This window comes from Silene latifolia, chromosome 5 (assembly GCF_048544455.1).
Source record: "Silene latifolia isolate original U9 population chromosome 5, ASM4854445v1, whole genome shotgun sequence".
NCBI lineage: Eukaryota > Viridiplantae > Streptophyta > Magnoliopsida > Caryophyllales > Caryophyllaceae > Silene > Silene latifolia.
Window position 1 is genome coordinate 3,886,133 of NC_133530.1, and position 17,798 is coordinate 3,903,930.

General features: G+C 39.8%; 1 protein-coding gene across 1 annotated transcript; it reads right to left on the reverse strand.

Annotated features, from left to right (window-relative positions):
- Nucleotides 1-10,188: 10,188 nt before the first annotated feature.
- LOC141656457 (chitin-inducible gibberellin-responsive protein 1-like) lies at nucleotides 10,189-14,037 on the reverse strand. Its single transcript, XM_074463347.1, has 2 exons — nucleotides 13,726-14,037; nucleotides 10,189-12,242 (listed from the first exon to the last, which is right to left on the reverse strand). The coding sequence occupies exon 2, from the start codon at nucleotides 12,139-12,141 to the stop codon at nucleotides 10,432-10,434; it is 1,710 nt and encodes a 569-aa protein (XP_074319448.1). The 5' UTR covers nucleotides 12,142-12,242; nucleotides 13,726-14,037; the 3' UTR covers nucleotides 10,189-10,431.
- Between the last annotated feature and the right edge of the window lie 3,761 nt (nucleotides 14,038-17,798).

Consider the following 17,798-nt stretch of genomic DNA (forward strand, 5'->3'; position numbering starts at 1 on the left):
ATGCCGAAGCCGGATAGCTCCCTTTGCCCATTTGATTAGTCCGCTTTGATTGTTCGAATTTTTCGTGTTTTCTCCAACGGCTGGTCGGTTAAGACCGTCATGGGATGTGCGTCGAAGTAGGGTTTCAACTTCCTTGCGGCAACAACCACGGCAAAGGCGCTTTTTCAATCGGCGGGTAGTTTCGCTCGGCGAACAGCGAGTGTATGGGTGATAAAGTAGATTGGGTTTCTTTGCTTGTCCTCTTTCTCGACGATCACGGCAGCCGAGTGGCGAGGTTCTTGCTAAGTATAGATATAGCGTTTCCCAGCGTCGGTGCGGGACGGGGTCGGGAGAGTTTGCAGATGGGCTTTCAGTTGTTTGAAAGCCGTGCTTTGTTCCCCCCCCCCAGCAAAAGTCTTTATTCCCCTTCAACACTTTGAAGAAAGGGGTGCTCTTGTCGGCTGACCGAGAGATAAAACGGGCAAGGGCCGCCATCCTTCCGGTCAGTATCATAACCTCTTTGCGGTTCCTCGGCTCCGGCTGGTCGAGAATTGCTTGGACTTTCTACGGATTGGCATCAATTCCAGGCGCTAACAAGCACGCCGAGGAATTTTTGCCGGTTCCGAAGTTGCACTTTGTCGGGTTAAGCTTCATCTTGTATTTCCTTAGTGAACAAAATGTCTCGTGTAAATCGGCTAAGTGCTCGCCGTCAGACTTGCTCTTGACAATAGCATCGTCGACGTAGGCCTCAATGTTTCGCCCTTTTTGATTTTGGAATATTTTGTCCACCAGTCTTGTGTAAGTCGCGCCGGCATTTTTCAAACCAAACGGCATCATTTTGTACATGTAGGTGCCGTGTATGGTGATGAATGCGCATTTAGGCATGTCTTCCTCTGCCATGAATACGATGGTATCCGAAAAGGCGTCGAGCGAGGCTCGGCATTGTGTAGCTTTGCCGTTGCGTCTATTAAGCTATCTATCCAGAGGCAAGGGGTAGCAATCTTTCGGGCATGCTTTATTAAGTTGCGTAAAATCAACACACATCCTCCACCCCCCTGATGACTTTTTAACCATTACAACATTAGCTAGCCATTCAGGGTACGTACAAGGGATGATAAAGCCTGCATCTAACAACTTATCAACCTCGGCCTTGATGGCATCTTCCTTTTCGGCCGAGGAGTTTCTCACCCTCGCTTCACGGGCGGTATTTGGGTAGTACGTTCGGCTTGTGAACGATGACTTCTCGGCTTACACTGGCATCTCGGCGGGTGAGTACGCAAAGACGTCTTTGTTCTTTCTCGGCGGAGTCTAGGAGATCGGCCCGAATTTTGGTTCCGGCCGACACAAGCGATCACGGTGCGTCTGGATCAATCTCTATCTGTTCGGTCTCGGCCCCTTCGACCATGGCGACGTGGTTGGTGCTCATCGGTTCGTCCTCTTGTCTTAAGGATGGGTTCTTCCCTTTTTCCTCTTTCTTTGCCACTTTGAAGGATTGCATATTGCATCCTGCGGCCGATATTTGGACGTTGACCACCTCGTCTTTTTCGTTCTTTGAGACGAGTTTATGAACCTCCCCGCGGTCCGAGACATACATCGGTGTCGGGGCCGGATGGACATTACAAAGCATCGGCCTCACTCGGGGGTGACACGGCCGATGAGAACGTTGTATGCGGATGAGCCGTCGATGACCACGAACTCGGACATCACATTCTTGGCGCGTCGGACCGGCCGAACATCACCTTTGGTAACTTGATAGACCCCGGGGGGACCAAGCCTGCCGGAGAAGCTGTACAATGGGTTGGTGCATGGGCTAAGGTCCGCAATTTTCAGGCCGAGCCCCGAAAGCACTCCCGAACATGATGTTCGTGTAAGCACCCGTGTCAATCGGGCATCTCATTACCAGGTGGTTGGCTATGTCTAAGTGGACTACGAGTGGGTCGCTATGCGGGGCGATGATTCCTTCGTAGTCCTTCTTCCCAATAGTTATGTTCGGGATGATGGAAGGCGGGCCATTTGTAGTGGGTACGAAGTTGACTACCGATACGATTCGTTCAGTGCCGCTTGTGCCGTGAGCGGATCCGCCGTTCTCGTTTCCCGATGACAACATGAATTGTTCCTATTCGTTGAAAGACGGATTTTTTATCCGAGCCACCGGTGTTAGTCTTTTGGCCTCCGGCGACGTATTTGCCGAGGCTCCCTTTCGGATCGGCTCTTCAATGGCATTCTTCAAATGCGGCGATCGTTGGTTAAGTGCCGGTGTGGCGTGGTACTCACGATACAGGCTCGTGTCACCGTCCCCCTAGGTTTGGGGGCCTTTCCCACTCGCCCCTCGTTTACGCTCGGGAGAAGACCTCGGCGGCCGATACGACCGGGGGTGTGATCTTTGTACTTCCTATGGTAGTACGGACTGAACTCCCCGGCGTCCGCGGGTTACGCTCCCGGCGGGTCTGTCGGTCCGCGACCTATTATTGTCACGGCGCCCTTCATCCGGCTTGTCCTCCCGGTGGCTCTTTCTTTCTGAGTGCCCGGCCTCGCCGTGGCCTACCCATATTTTGTGATAGTCTTCGACCTTAATGGCCTGGTCGGCCAATTTCCTGGCGGACTCAAGGCTCAGGCCACCGCACTTGATGAGCTCGTTTTTAAGTCCCCTGCAGGGGAGGCCTTTCATCGGTCGAAGGCCGCTAGTTATTTGTTCGGCTCCCTAATCTGGCGAACCACGGCATCGAACCTCTTCACATAGCTTCGGAGTGACTCGCCTCCCTCCTGCCTGATGGTCAGGAGATCCGATGTCTCAACGGCTCTCCTTTTATTGGTAGAGTACTGGGCCAAAAACGCGTCTCTTAGGTCGGAATAGGAGTATACCAGGCCCATCGGCGATCCCTTGTACCAGCTTTGCGCCATTCCAACCAAGGTCGTTGGGAAAACTCGGCACCAGACCTCGTCAGGTTGCTCCCACACCGACATGTGAGACTCGAAAGCCTCGGCATGATCGGTTGGGTCGCCCTCTCCTTTGTATGATATGGACGGTAGCTTTAGCTTTGGCGGCACCTGGGTTTCTAGGACATAGGCACTGAGGGGCTGTCTGACCACGTGTCTAATGACACGCGGCGATCGGCTCCTCGCATCCCTAGTCCGGCCCCTCTCCCTGTGGCGGGAAGGGCTTCTTCTCCGACTCTGGTGAGTCGGACTCCTTCCTCGACTCTGGTGAGTCGGGCTCCTTCTCCGACTCTGGTGAGTCGAACTCCTTTCGCTCGTCTGGGGCATGCCTCGTGGGTGTCGCGGCGACATCGTCCTTCCGCGAGTGCGGGAAGGGCTTAGTTCTACCACTGACACTCTGGGCTCCCCCGGCGTCTTGGCAGGTTCAGCCTCTCTTAGTGCTTCGTTCAGGTTTCTCGGAGTCACCTTTTGGGCCCTAGCTTCCTGGACGGTTTCCGCCGCTCTTATCGGTGTGACAGTGTGAGCCGGCGCGCTGACAATCAGGTCCAGAAGCTGCTTCAGCTTGGCTGCATCAACCACACGCCCCATGACGGTGACCTGGTCGGCGGGCAGCGGCGTATCTGGCATTATTGGCATCCCGAACTCCGGTTGAATTATCCGGCTGGTGGAGGGCTGCACAACTCCAGAATTGTGGACGGTATCACCTGGGTGGAGGGGCTCTTCGGTTACGAACACCTCTTGTTCTTTTGACATCTTCTTAGCTTTTTTGGGTGGGTTTTCTTTTTTTTTTTTTTTGTTTGGGAATGACTAGCTTCTAGTATCTGTTTTCCCCACAGACGGCGCCAATTGTTCCGGGTATGAATTCCGAAGCAGGTTTGTTTACCACGCTAGCTTTGTCGAATAATGCCTCTTCTAGCCTTAATTGCTCTCCTCGGCCTCTCCTGCAACAATGAGCAAACTGAGGGCTTGGCTTTGTGCCAAGCGTACTCACTCCGACGCTCTAGTCAGTGAACTTACTGTGATTAAGTAGGATGTAGCTTGATGACGTGTATTGTAGAGAGATGAGAGAGATAATACCAATTTAAGTGGTTCTTAGGTTAGATTCTGGATCCCTTCCTCAATGAGGATTGAGGAGTATTTATAGACTTTCACCTTTTGTCATGTAGTGGCCAAGTGGCATAGCGGTGGAAAGATCGATCTACCCTCGGCCGAGGGACCTATGGCAGCGGGCGAGCCTGGTTGACTCCATGCCGAGGGTTCTTGGATATGAGTACGCGGGTATGTGCCCGGTGCGGTAGGTTGCCATGCCGAGACCAGTCGGGCAGCCGAAAGGCCGCATCGGCCGGGATGTCTAAGTCATTGGCTTGCTGTGGATATCTTTGACCTCGTTCAATATGTTGACTTGGTCAGCGGTGCAGAATATGCCCCATCAGCAACCTTTTTCCTTTTATTTTCAATTGGTTTTTATCTTTTCTTAATCTTAATTATTGCACACAAGCAAATGAGGTGATAATTAATAAAATGGAAGAAGTATAATAATACAAATTGTGTATCCTTATTTCTTTGAAATTCATTTGGATAGGCGTTAAAGCTCCTCACATAAAAGTTTACCAACAACAAAAGATATAGAGATGACTCTAATTGACAAGAGATATAGTAGAAATGAAACTAGAATGATGTCCATTGTTTAATAAATACATTTTCTCGTGTATCCTCTCAAAAATTGCTCACATAAAATTTATTTTTAAAATTATTGAATGCGTATTTAGTCTAAAATTTTATTTGTATAAGTCACATGTCATCAACTCCTTGCTAATAATTTAAGTATATCACTTAGGTATTTCGTTATATAAAAATCATTTCAATAATATTTTTCCCAATACGTTGGAAATCAATTGAATTTACAAGGATGATGTTGCAAGACCGACGAGCCGACAAGAATTGTAAATGTATTATTTGTTAAAAGTTTAACAAACTCCATTGCATTTAAGAAAATAAACTTGTAATTTTAGCCTAATTAGTAAGATAAACATAAGTTGTATTTTAACATAGCGCTTTCTGCGCATTATTCATATCGTCTCTAATTAACTAAAGGCAATATGTAAAATTCAGTTATAAAAATCATTACCATCCATTCATTTATATATTTTACATATTTACTTTATTTTATATTTCTTTTTTCATTAGAATACCTTAGGTAATAAAGAATAGAATTAGATGTCCAAGTGTCCAACATTTTGTTTCTTTGTCGGATAAAAATAGAACCAAGGTTCTCCGAACGCACCAAAACAACACTAAAAACAATTTATCAAGTACTAGAATGCCAAAGCCGTCAATGTTGAGTGAACTGAATAACCACCATGACAAAGCCAAGCGCCCTCGAAATCCAGAGACAATCTAAACACCGTAAAAAGAAAAGGACAAGACAAAAACAGAAAGGGACTAACAGTAATTAACACAACAAGACAACATTCAGTAAAAAGACAAAGACAATGAGGACCGTAGCAAAATAAGAGTAGTTTTCAAAGTTAATATTCCACTGTTTGAATGCAATTTTACGTTTCCGATAATTTGTGTTGACTTTGCTTATAGGCTTTGAGAATAAGTTGTTTAAAGTGCTCTAATGAAACACAAGACAGTACAATTTCCCATTTAATTTATATGCAATACCAGTTTTCGAAATCAGTTAATGGACATTCGTTGTTCTTTAAAATGAGGGATTCATGGGTTTTGGTGCTATAATATATCTTACCCTCATGAATTATGACATGACCCTCTTTATTGCCTTGCTTAGATACCCTACCAACATATCTCCAATATAATAATCAAGCAGAGAAACAAGCCAAATAACGCATTCATGAACGATACCGCAAAAATAAAAGAACAAAAACAATCAAGTCCGTGATTCTCACGGGTCACAAAACTAGTTCTTTAACTTAAATAGATACGGAGTATGAGTGAGCTGCATAGCCTGCATTGAACTGAAATGAACTAAATTGAGTTAAACTAAATTTACTATAGCTGAACTTAGTGAATTGAACTTAAATGAACTAAACATGGCTAAACCGGATTAAAGGTAGTTGAACTAAATTAAATTAAATTGAATTGAGCTAAACTCAAGTAAATTGAAGTTAATAAAGCTAAACTTAACTGACTTGAAATAAACTAAACTAGTATAAATCCCGCGCACACGTGGTTTTTTAGATAGGGATATTAGAGAATTTAACAATTATCTAATTATATTTTACTTATTTTAACTCCATTTGAAATTTTAGTATAGAATAAAACTTAATATTAGTAATGTTTTATATTAAGAGATAGAAAAAAGAAGGTTCAGCACTGTTACTGTATATACAATTGTTGAAACTATTTTATGTGTATCTGTGTTGTAATAAATATACTTATGTATATATTAAATCAAAAAAATTAAAAAAATAACCAAATTTAAATGTTCACGTTGTAGACAGTAGAAATAGATAGTATTAAATTAAAGTGTAAAAAAATGTATTCGCAATTTTTCCGTTTTAGAAGTAAAAACATTATAATGCTCTTATCTTGTAGTAGGATTAGTTATTGTATGTAATTAATCAGTATTGGCCAGTTGTAGACATATAAATGTGTAAATGGAATAAAATTATATGAAATTAAGAAGTTTGGCCCAATTGTAGATAAGATATAATGAAGCCCAAATATAGAATATTCATTTAGGCGAGAAAATATTGTAGCTTTCTTATTCTTTTAGTTTAGTAGGGATTAGATTGAGTATAAATTTTCATTTAGCTTAACTAAACTTAATATAATTAAGCTTAAGTTACTTAAATTAATTTAATAACTTAAATTTAACTTAAATAAACTTAACAAATTTTTCAGATTCATTTTCTTGTTCCATCACAGTTTAAGCTAAAGTTAGCAAACATAAAACTATTAGCTCATTCTCCATCTTATTTTATCGCAAATTAATTTTATCCATTCATAATTAAATAAGGAAATCGAATGAACCTTCAAAATTGGGTAAATTTTGGTTTGGGTCAATTCAAATACGAGTTAATTCGAGTTAGATTAATTTGAATTTTCTTGAATTTAGGTTCAAATGATTTTGTTGGCGAGTTATTTCAAATTCGAGTCAAATATATTTGGCCACCCGTCCTTATATTAATTAGTTATCTTTAATTTTCATATTTTTGATTCAATTCTTATCGTAAGTCTTATATCTGAATAATTGATAAAACAAAATTACATTAAAATTTTATTTTATAATTATTTCACATTGAATATTATATAAATGAATGTGTTCATAAATCATAATCGTTAGTTTTTAGTTAGTCTTAAGTGAAAATTTTGAATTCAATTTCATTATATTTTTATTAGTATTTATTTATATATAATATCGCATAATATTAAAGAAACGTGAAAAAGGGGATTAATTGTGAGTTATGACCCGTTAGGAACCGGTATTAAAACTTTTTGACTCCCTATGAACTGTTAAAAGGATAGTTATCGGATTAATCTGACGCTTCTCAACCGTCACCCGATCAAGTATTCCCCCATGCCAACCCGATATCTGAAGCAAGTCATAACCTGAAATAATCCGACCGAACCCGATCCGACCCACAAATGTAAATGACTCGAATCGACCCGACATTATGATAACCCGAACCTGAAACTACCCGACTCGAATTCGACTCGACCCACCCGATTGCCACCTCTAGAACTACTCGGCTCTAGCGACGGTACTTTTAATTACTTATAAACTGATTTCAAACCCTGTCAGCATCAAAATTGCCTTCGTAACTCCCTTTAAACCAAAAATAAAATAAAATTTAGAAAAAATTACAAATAACTATGTGCGTATTTTTACAAATTATCAGTACATATTTGCGTTTCATTAGATTTTAAGGGATTAATTCAATTCAAAGCATTGAAATTGGATTACTCAAGGATGTGGAGGTGTATTTCCGAAACACCGGCTAAGAAAACCGGAAATAAAACCAGCTAAGACTCCTTATTCCGTTATTCGAGTAAGCTAGCTGTCTCCGAGTTTATAAACATCAACACTTAATTAAAAATCTAAATAAAACAAAGATGGAATATTCTCATTGATTAGCGTGTACATGTAAATCGGCTCCTCTGATCGACAAGTTGATATTGCCTCATCTTTTTAAGGTCTCCTGTATCATTCTCGTATCATTGAAGTCAAGCAATGCATGTCGCACATTTTAATAAAAGTATTGTGGCGTGATATACTTTTATTATTATGAAACGCATTTCGTATCATATTTGACAGATAATTCTAGGTATCATGGAAAATGAGAGTTGAGTTTCTTAATTACAACTCTCAAATGATTGTTTCGAAGAATGGAGCGTAGCTCTGGAGGCGGATGATAAAAAATGGTCACGTTATTCGGCGAGTTCACTCCACGCTTGGCTAGTCAGACACTAGCACGATTAGCTTCCCGATATACATGTTCAAGTATTATAATCCATCCTTCCATGTTGATAAGGCCCTTGCATCTCTTAACTATGAAACGAAGTCCATTACTGACTAATTGATCGTCTTGAATAAGAACCTTAGAAAGGTTAAGGGGGTGTTTGGTTCACCCAATATAGGTATGAGGTATGGGTTTGGAATGAACCAAACCCATACCATGTGTTTGGTTGACAAAATTGAATGTTTGATACCCATACCTCAAACCCATGAGGTATGGGTTTCTCATACCCAGGGAGGGGGGTGGGTATGAGATTGATACCCATGGTATCAAATTACAAATATTAAAAGGTGATAAAAACAATTGTAAAAAAATCAATTTATATATTTATTTCATTAAATTTTCTCTTCATGATTTAATAGTATAAAAATTATTATTAAAAATATTATATTTTGAAGAGTTTTTAGCTTTGATTAATTTATAACCCCATACCCCCAAAATTGAACCAAACACAAGGTATGAGGTATCAAGTTCCAACCCGATACCACCCATGTATGATTCCCGATTCCAAACCCATACCCACGCGTGAACCAAACACTCCCTAAGTCTTCGAGCTTGTTTAAGACCCGTAGCTAGACTCCCATAATATTTTTTTTTTGTGTAAAGAGAGTCACAAGAGCAATTTTAATACAGACGAGATTTAAACCAATTATAAGTATCATCTCTCGTGACTTTACTATTACCAATTAAGCTAATTGACATCAACACTATAAAACGACCGAACCTATGAACAGCATATTGATGGACCGTAGTAGGAAGGGAAAGTGGAATTAGGTGGTCGTGTTGTTGAAAATTGAATAGGCTAATCTTATTATTTGGACTAGACTTAAACAGTAACATGCATGGATAACATTGAGTGGGCTTGATTGCTACTCAACGTAGCATGGGATTAGATTCTACATGAATCTATCGTGGCCCGATCATCCTGAGTAATAAATTACTAATGGCAAAGTATGGATTCGAGCTTTATCGCCCTTCTGGTTAACGCGGCCGCATTCCCAAATTTTGAAAACTTGTGGGTGAGCTAAAACAACCTTTCCAGCTGATCCAAGTCCTTATTGGTTCGGACTTGAGAGTCGATAGATGTAGATAGGTCAACTCTAACCGGAATTAAAGCTGATAAAATTAGATACGACAGAATGCGATCCCAAATCGACTCAATCTGATGTCTTACCGATTTATTTATTAATCTCAAATCGATAAGCTAGATATACTCAAAACATTTGTCATTTAAATGGATTTATAGCAACTCAATTGCAACAATCTTTTCTTTTGGTGTAAATCGAGGTGTCCACCGTCGATAACAATGTGTATAATCCCCACCGCGGGTGCTCTCACGAAGAGGTAAATGGCTGGCCAAAGAGTGTGTTCCATTCCCATGGGTAGGGATCGAACCCCTGGCCTTATGATTAAGGGATGAGCTGAGTAACCACCACACAAACGATCTCAGCACCGCGGTACCATCAAGCACGGATGTTGCATGCTTTCACCCTTCTGAAAGCACTCTTTCACATACTACGGGATTTCACTCGGGATGGATTGGTGTGGTTCGTCTACGCCTCTGCAATTTCAGAATCTCCCTGTTGGAATCATTCACCTTCCCAAAGCAAGACCCAACTTCATGCACCTCTGCTATCGTTACTCGCCGGCTTCTAACCCACTCTATCTCCTTGAGTTAATCACTCATACAGTCCTATCGGCTTCAAGCTTTTAACTGACTAAACCAACTAATCATGGATAAAGGTGTAACATGTAAATCGAGCTCGCAAGATACAGACTCTCTATATGTCGAAAAAATTAAGTTACAAAGAACAGGGCGTTGGTGTCAGTTCATAAAAATTGTCTATACTTACATTACCATGTAGACACAAAAGAAAGAAACACTACTTATACAACAACAATGGTAAAATGACCGCCCTCACCTCGGTTGAGGGTTGTCTTCCCACGCTTTTCGACTGCCCTTTCTATATAAACTTGTCTATATGTTCTCCATGTATGACTGTATGAGTCTTCTGAGTTATTACCAAGATCAATGCCAAGCCGAAGCCGAAATCAGCATTCTGTCCTTCCAACCTAGAAGCATAGCGCCGTCTTTCTCCACCAGTGTATAATGTTCAGAGTAGCACCTCAGTAAACCTCGAATCACCGAGTTCACATATGAGCTCAAAGGGTATTGTTGGAAACCGGCCATAGTAAGCCTCGACTTCCACTTTCCGAATAGCTCGTGACGTTCTACCCTCTCCTTTCCCTCACAAGCGATAACATTGACGATGTCCTTAGCCAAGCAGTGTTGCTCCACGCCAATCCGCTCCTTTCTGTCCCTTCCCATCGTTACATCAATCGACTCAAACATTGCCGAGTAGTACTCCAGTGTTTCTATGAACCGAGTCAAGAAAGGGGTAGTATTGGTATTCGACTCTTGCTCTACCAAAGTGGTAACCTTCGGGTTGAGCGATTTCACCATTCTTAGTAAACCGTCCCTCGGGTTGTTCACGTCGACACTCTCATCTGGGGTGTGGTGGAGCTGCAGCGGGAAATTAACAGCCAACGCTTCCCCGGGCCGAACATCAAGCATGTCCCGAGTAACATCAGGGCCGAAAACCGGTATAGCGTGGAACTCAACTGGTATTTGGTGTTTTTCAGAGAGCGCCTTTAAACGCATACCAACGGCTTCCAAGTTAGTTCCCCGGGCATACTTTGATATAGGATCGTCAATGCCCGTGATTCTAACATAGGGGGCCCCACCGGGTCTCTTCGCTAAGGCTTGCAAAAGAGTCAACCATTGAGTACCCTGTGCAATCTGAAAATCGATTATATGTATCCGATCCTCATTCCTGCATGCTTCAGCTATAGCTCCATTAGCAGCCATGTATCCGAACTTGAGGTATGGACATATTTCATAAAGGATGTGCATGTAAGAAAGCAAGTCTTTGCCTAGAGGCTCCTTGCACCGAAGAGCGCGATAAATATTAGTTCCTGAAGACTCCTTTCTCGCCACAAGCCCTTCAATCATATACGCACCAAGTCGTTGGATTGGTTCCCCGGAGATTGATACTTCATTTCTAGCCTTCTCTGTTAATTTCTCGAAATCTTCGATTCTATTCTCCGATAAAGCCCTTGCACATTCAATCAGTAATTGTTTTAGATTACCAGCTGGCATATTATCCATCGCCTTATGGCGTTTCTCGCTTTGACCTTCATCTTCTGATCTTCTCCCTCCAGAGGTCGAAGATGACTGGACTTGACCACCTTGTGTGTCCCGACTCCAAGACCTTGACCTTTGACTCGCGATAATTGGTTGCCGGCTTTCACCCATAGACGGGTTAGTTCCAGTAGTTTCATCTCCCATCAGAGCAGTTTCGAGCTCCAGAAGGGCATGTTTCATGCTGACTCCATAGTCAACACTCTCAACAGACCGAATAACAACGCCGTGAGCAGAATCAATCGAAGGGCTTGAATTCACTCCATGATAGTAGCTGTTGGTTTCGAGGGGTGAATTACAAGACGGGCTTTTGACTGATAAAGACTCCGTTGAACTGTGATGCTCTTTACTGTCACTCAATGTCGTGTGAGTATCACAATCGAAATGACTAGAGAAAGGTGAGATCGGTGAATCTCTAAAATTGTACTTCAAAGTTTCAAATAACTTATTTGGAATTGGTGAAGGAGTACACTGAGCTGAGATATAAGTTGAGTCGGTACCAGTAACACTGTATCCGTAGATCTGGCGCGAGTCCATGCTATAACATCAGTCAGTAACTTCCCTTTGTTTAAGCAAAGAAAGCCTCAATTGATACGGAGTATCTTAATTCGTGGTGGCTCCAGAGTTACCCTGCAAGGCTGCAATAACCAGATAGCATACGCGTTTTAGTAAGTCCCTCAAAACTTGCGATCATCTGGCTTTAGTAATTTGTTGGCTAGATAAACAATTCAATGTAGAACAAACAGGGAGCAATATTCGGAACATTGGAACGACTCAGGAGTCAGGAATCGGCTTCCAAGTTCCAAGACATGTACAAACAACAACCACCACAAGGGGAAAAGATTGGAGTTCAGATCAAAGAACCCGAAACTTGGGTAAACGTGACAAAATACAAGTATACACCCCGTGAATCCACCCAACATGTCTTCAAGATGGGACACTGGCTCTCGGTTAGATGCCAAGCGAAAAATAATCAACTAAACACCACCACAATAACTCGGATTATAACCGGCCAAGTAACATGAACTCGATCTCAAAACAATCCTAGGGTTGATACCCCGTTCATCCTGACAATACTATAGATATGCCTCCCCATTCAGTGGCGTAGCCACCTTATGAGCTTACTGAATCGTATGCCGGCATATGTATGATTGTACTGATTTTTGGGTGGTTATTAAATTTACGTTGTTATCAAATTTTCTGGCTACGCCACTGTTCCCGTTTCTAAAGGGAATTGGGACCTAAATATAACATGCTACCAACATCTTTGTTTCTCGGACTCATTTAGACATGTGCATGTACAGTCAGTGGCGGAGCCAAGATTTGAACTTAGGGGGCGAACGACTAATTTCATAAGGCACCCCGAAAAAATTTCGAAAAATTTAACTAAAAACTTCGAAAATTTCATCCGTCAGGGGGCGACCGCCCCTGCTAGCCCCCCTAGCTCCACCACTGTGTACAGTAGTACAAGTGTCGAGTATCAGAGACAGGTATAAGAAAAGTTATATTCTTTCCATTTCAATCATTTATTTACCTTTCATATTCATTGTGAGCAATATTTTAATCAAATGTAAACAAATGATTTAGGACAGAAAGAGTACTAATTAGTACGGAGTACATGGATCTATAATCATGGTCATAAAATTTCCCTTAATACCTAAAATTACCCAGAATTACTCAGAATCAAAGCACAAAACTTTGTACTTTCATTTCTTACCGTGAAAATCACTAAATGATTTAATTACAATAGAATTACATACAAAATGATTTAATCCTAGTGATTAATCATAATGAAAAACTTGAACATGCAACAAATGAAAAACCAACAACCAACCAATACATATCCCAACAATTTCCAAATGTTACCGTGCCACCGTACATCCTAGCCAATGAAAAGTAGCGACAATTCTAAATTTTTGTTATTGGGTATACGATAACATGGTACACTCGTTAAGTCGTACCTAAGAATTTATCTCAAAACATAACCTCAATCAATCAAACAAATTAAATTGATAATAAACAAATTAAAGGGTACCTGAAATTGAAGTAATAAACAAAACTTCAATCAATCAAACAAATTAAATTAAAAAAAGAAAAATTAATAAAATAATGAAAGGGTACCTGAAATTGAATAAATAAAGGAAGAAAAGAGTAGTCAAATGTATGGAGTTGATGGGTTTTGACTGAATGATGAAGTTACAAAATGAATCTTTTAATCTTAATTTTGTGTAGTTTGTTGTTGTTGATATTGTTGTAGTTTTAAAGTTGTTCAAACGAAGGAGAAGGAAAGATGAGAGAATATATATACAAGTTGAAGAAGAGGAAGTAGTAAGTTTGACGAGGAATGAATTAAAATGTGTGTAGGAAATGATGAAGTGGATTCCTTTACGCCGACCACACGTTGGTGTCTTCTTCTTTGGATTTGACCCTACGCGCCTTCATTATCCGAGTGGTAATTCGAGGATACATAAGTGGGTTTCGATTAGACCTGTCAAACGGGTGAGATAGGTTTAATTTGGGGGTCATAATATGGGTCGGGTTCAATAAGGTTGCTATAGTGTGGTCATCGAGTCGGCCTAGCAGCGGGCCAGACTAACAGTAGGAGGCCTGTGATCTATGACGACTCGTGAGTTGTAATAGGAGGCAAAGGGCGGCCCTGGTGGGGGAGGTCGGGTTTAACCAATTTTTTATATTTTTTGCTTTACCGCGGGCTGGGTTTGCCGTTTGTGCCAGTGACCTTGAGCTCGGCTCGTGTCTGTACGTGGGTCAGGTCGGGCTAGCCAAAGGAGTACCATCAACCGGACTGAGCTGAGTTAGTCAGTCATTTTCGCCACCTCTATGTTAGTATATATATATTCACTTGTTGGAACCAATCTTCTCAAATTTAGCGAATTGTATAGATATTCGGGTCATAAGTGAACGACCCAGGGTTCATAGCTTTGGAAAGTAGTCAAGGTCGTTTTTTGATCGGTCCAGCATTAAATATATCTAACAAATATATGTTTTGGAAGGGTTGTAGTTCGAATAGTTTCCAGTTGTATAGTTATAGTGTGTTTTGTATTGGATCAGTAATTTTTCGAAAGTTTGCTCTAATCTCTTATAGATTTGTTTGGGTTTTAACCCGAAAATGTTCTTTTTATGACCTGGTTTAGAATGACTTGGTTCAGAATTACTAGAATCTATGTTTTAGATTGTTCATGAGCTCGAGTCATCCTATATCATGTTTGTTTATCCAATGTCCCATTTTTTTTTCAAGCTTGATTACGACTGAAAGTGGTTGTGGATTAAACTACAATCTCTTGAATTAAACTGAACTAAACTGAACCGGAATCTACGTCATGCAAGCCCCTAAGACCTGCTATGGTGCGAGTAGAAGTGAATGGAGTGAAACACTAGGCAAAGGCGGGTGGAACAAACGTGTATGAGTGGTGCCAATCACGTGACACAAACATGGTAACAATCTATGGTCTGTAAAATAGCCGTTAAAAACACTAAGGTCTTACCATAAAATGCCACGTGTAACAAATATCTCTAGAAGTTTGACTTTGACCTTACGTGGCACGCGTTAAGACCCTTAACTTGTTTCATGGACCCACACCCTGACCCTACCTAACATGTCTCCACATTCTGTCATTCTCATTTGTGAAATTGTTTTATTTATTTCTTTTGTTTATTTGGTTTCTTTTACTCCTTATTTTATTAGAATCAAGATCTTTTATTTTTTTAATTGCTTGCTTTAATTTATGCAAATCAAGTTGCCAAGCATAAAAAATGTGGGGATACACTAGAATATCATGACGAGGTTATGACTTATTAGTTAGGTAATGATAATGGATTTGGAGTCGATCTTACATATCCAATTTAACAGACTGAATACGAGAACTTTTAAATTTCAACACGAAAATATTATGGTTTTATTTTCAAATTTATCGCAAATGACAAATTTTCACGAGTTCAATATCCTTTGAGTTTAAAATTTAGGCAGTTAAACTCACGATCACGTCAATATTCAGAGATCAAAACTCACCAAAATAAATTCAAATACCCAGATTCAATCAAAATGTAGCTAACTTATCTAGCTAAGATCATGATGGTGCAAAATCGATCATTGCATGAATCTTGATAACAAATTCAATATTTTTTTTTTCCAAATTACTTAATGTCGATTTATGATGATGTCATAACGATGTTTGATTAATAGGGTTGTTTATGATAGATGAATCAACCCAATCAAAATCTTAAGGTGGTGGTTGAAGCTCAGCTATTATAAATATTCCTATTAGTTTACTTGTTCTATTATGCATAAACATATTATTAGGTACACTTGTATTTAGATAAGGATAACCTAAGATTGCTTTGTCTAATTTAATGGAAGCTAAGCTATCTAATTATTTTTTCTTGTAGAATTTTAATATATTTTCTTGTTATTAGTTAACATTTTTCTATAGTCATAGCATGTTGAAACAAAGTCATACCTACATGGATCACTTGTGTACTTTATTGATTTCATCTTATCTAATTGCTTACATAAGCTTCAAATACCTCCAAGTTGTTAATAACAACGAATATGAATCAAGACTTTTTCTTGGCTTGAAAGTAACATGAGTATAATCATTACTTAAGAAAGTAGAATATTTATAGGGCCTCACTTGCACTATAAATGATCAAAAAAGCACCATTTTCACATGGATGGATCCAACGTAACATAATTATAAAATGAGACGAAACTTCTTCATCATTTTCAAACCACATAAATGAATAAATCATATATTGTGATAAATCTATCGTACAAATCATGGTCATGGACTTTTTTATTTTAGAAAATGACACTTTGAACTTTGAAATTTGATCCAATTGATTAATTAAAAGCTAAAGTTATACTCCATTTTTCATGAACATCACAAAAGTTTTTGACTACCAAATTAGGCCCACTTGTAAACTCGATGAAGTATTGTTTCTGACGGTCTTATATATAAAATCAATGATCTGGTTACATGTATTATCAATCAGGTCGTTAATTTTTGTTGATGACAAAACAAGAAGATAATTAAGTTGAGTTGGTATGCTGGTTGTTCACCTCATATTCCATAAAGCAAGACGAATCATTTATTTCTCCATGAGAGCAATTACCGTGAAGAAATTGCTCACTGCTGTCGATAATGGGCATACTTAAGTTTATTAAGTAGAATGTACTTTAATCGAGAATGATCAATCATGTAGGACAATGATAGAAGTGCCATGCACCACGTCCTTTCTACTCTTGTGCTAGAATTTATAGTACTACTTCAAGTTAGTTCCATGGTGGAGATTTGTTACGTTTTCACACTTCAGTTGTACTATAAACTCTTGGAGAAATATCATCCAATGTCATCAATTGTTACTCTCGTTAGTACGATTTAGAAAGTTTACATTTTTACCAAAAATTGAAGGTCGGCCGGGGTAAATTTATTGCTAAAACCCTTTATTTTAGGTAAAGTTTATAGAATGTGTATCAAATAGGTCGTCCTTGCCATTGTTATGATTTACAAAAACGGGTATGACAACGTCCAAAATTACCTAATTGTCTTCATTCCCTTAGTAGCATTGGTTTATACACGAGTAAAATTGGTTTATATACGAGTAAAATGTAAGCCAGTCTAATTGATAAAGTTATTGAATAGTGATAAGAACTGGATGTCCAGGTGGGCATAAGGACTATTGAGGCTAGTAGTGGCGATAAGCACTCCCTCTAAAAAACGGAAAATAGCGAGAGATTTTTTTGTTAATATTTCGATTATTTTTTTCAAGTTCAGCTTATTTCATTAGTAATTCACAGCCTTGAAAATTTGGGCATGGAAACTAATTGCCGCTACTAGTTATTAAAAATGTTTCATTTGTACCAAAAAAAAAAAGCAAACAAATTTGATGGACTAAAAAACGGTTTTACAATAATTTGTTGAAATATGGGTCAGTTATCGTCTCACTTGATCACAAATGTAACCCAACACATCTTTCCAATATTGCCCCCCATTATCTCCCCATTCTCTCTCTCTCTCTCTCTCTCTCTCTCTCTAAAACAAAAAAAGACAGTTTTTCGGAAAAAAATCGTAATTTAATTTACGAACTTTTCGATTAAAACGGTTTTAAACATACGGTAACAACAATCAAGTTAGTAACGATGTTCAAGAGATATGTTTACGTTTCAAGTTTATGAT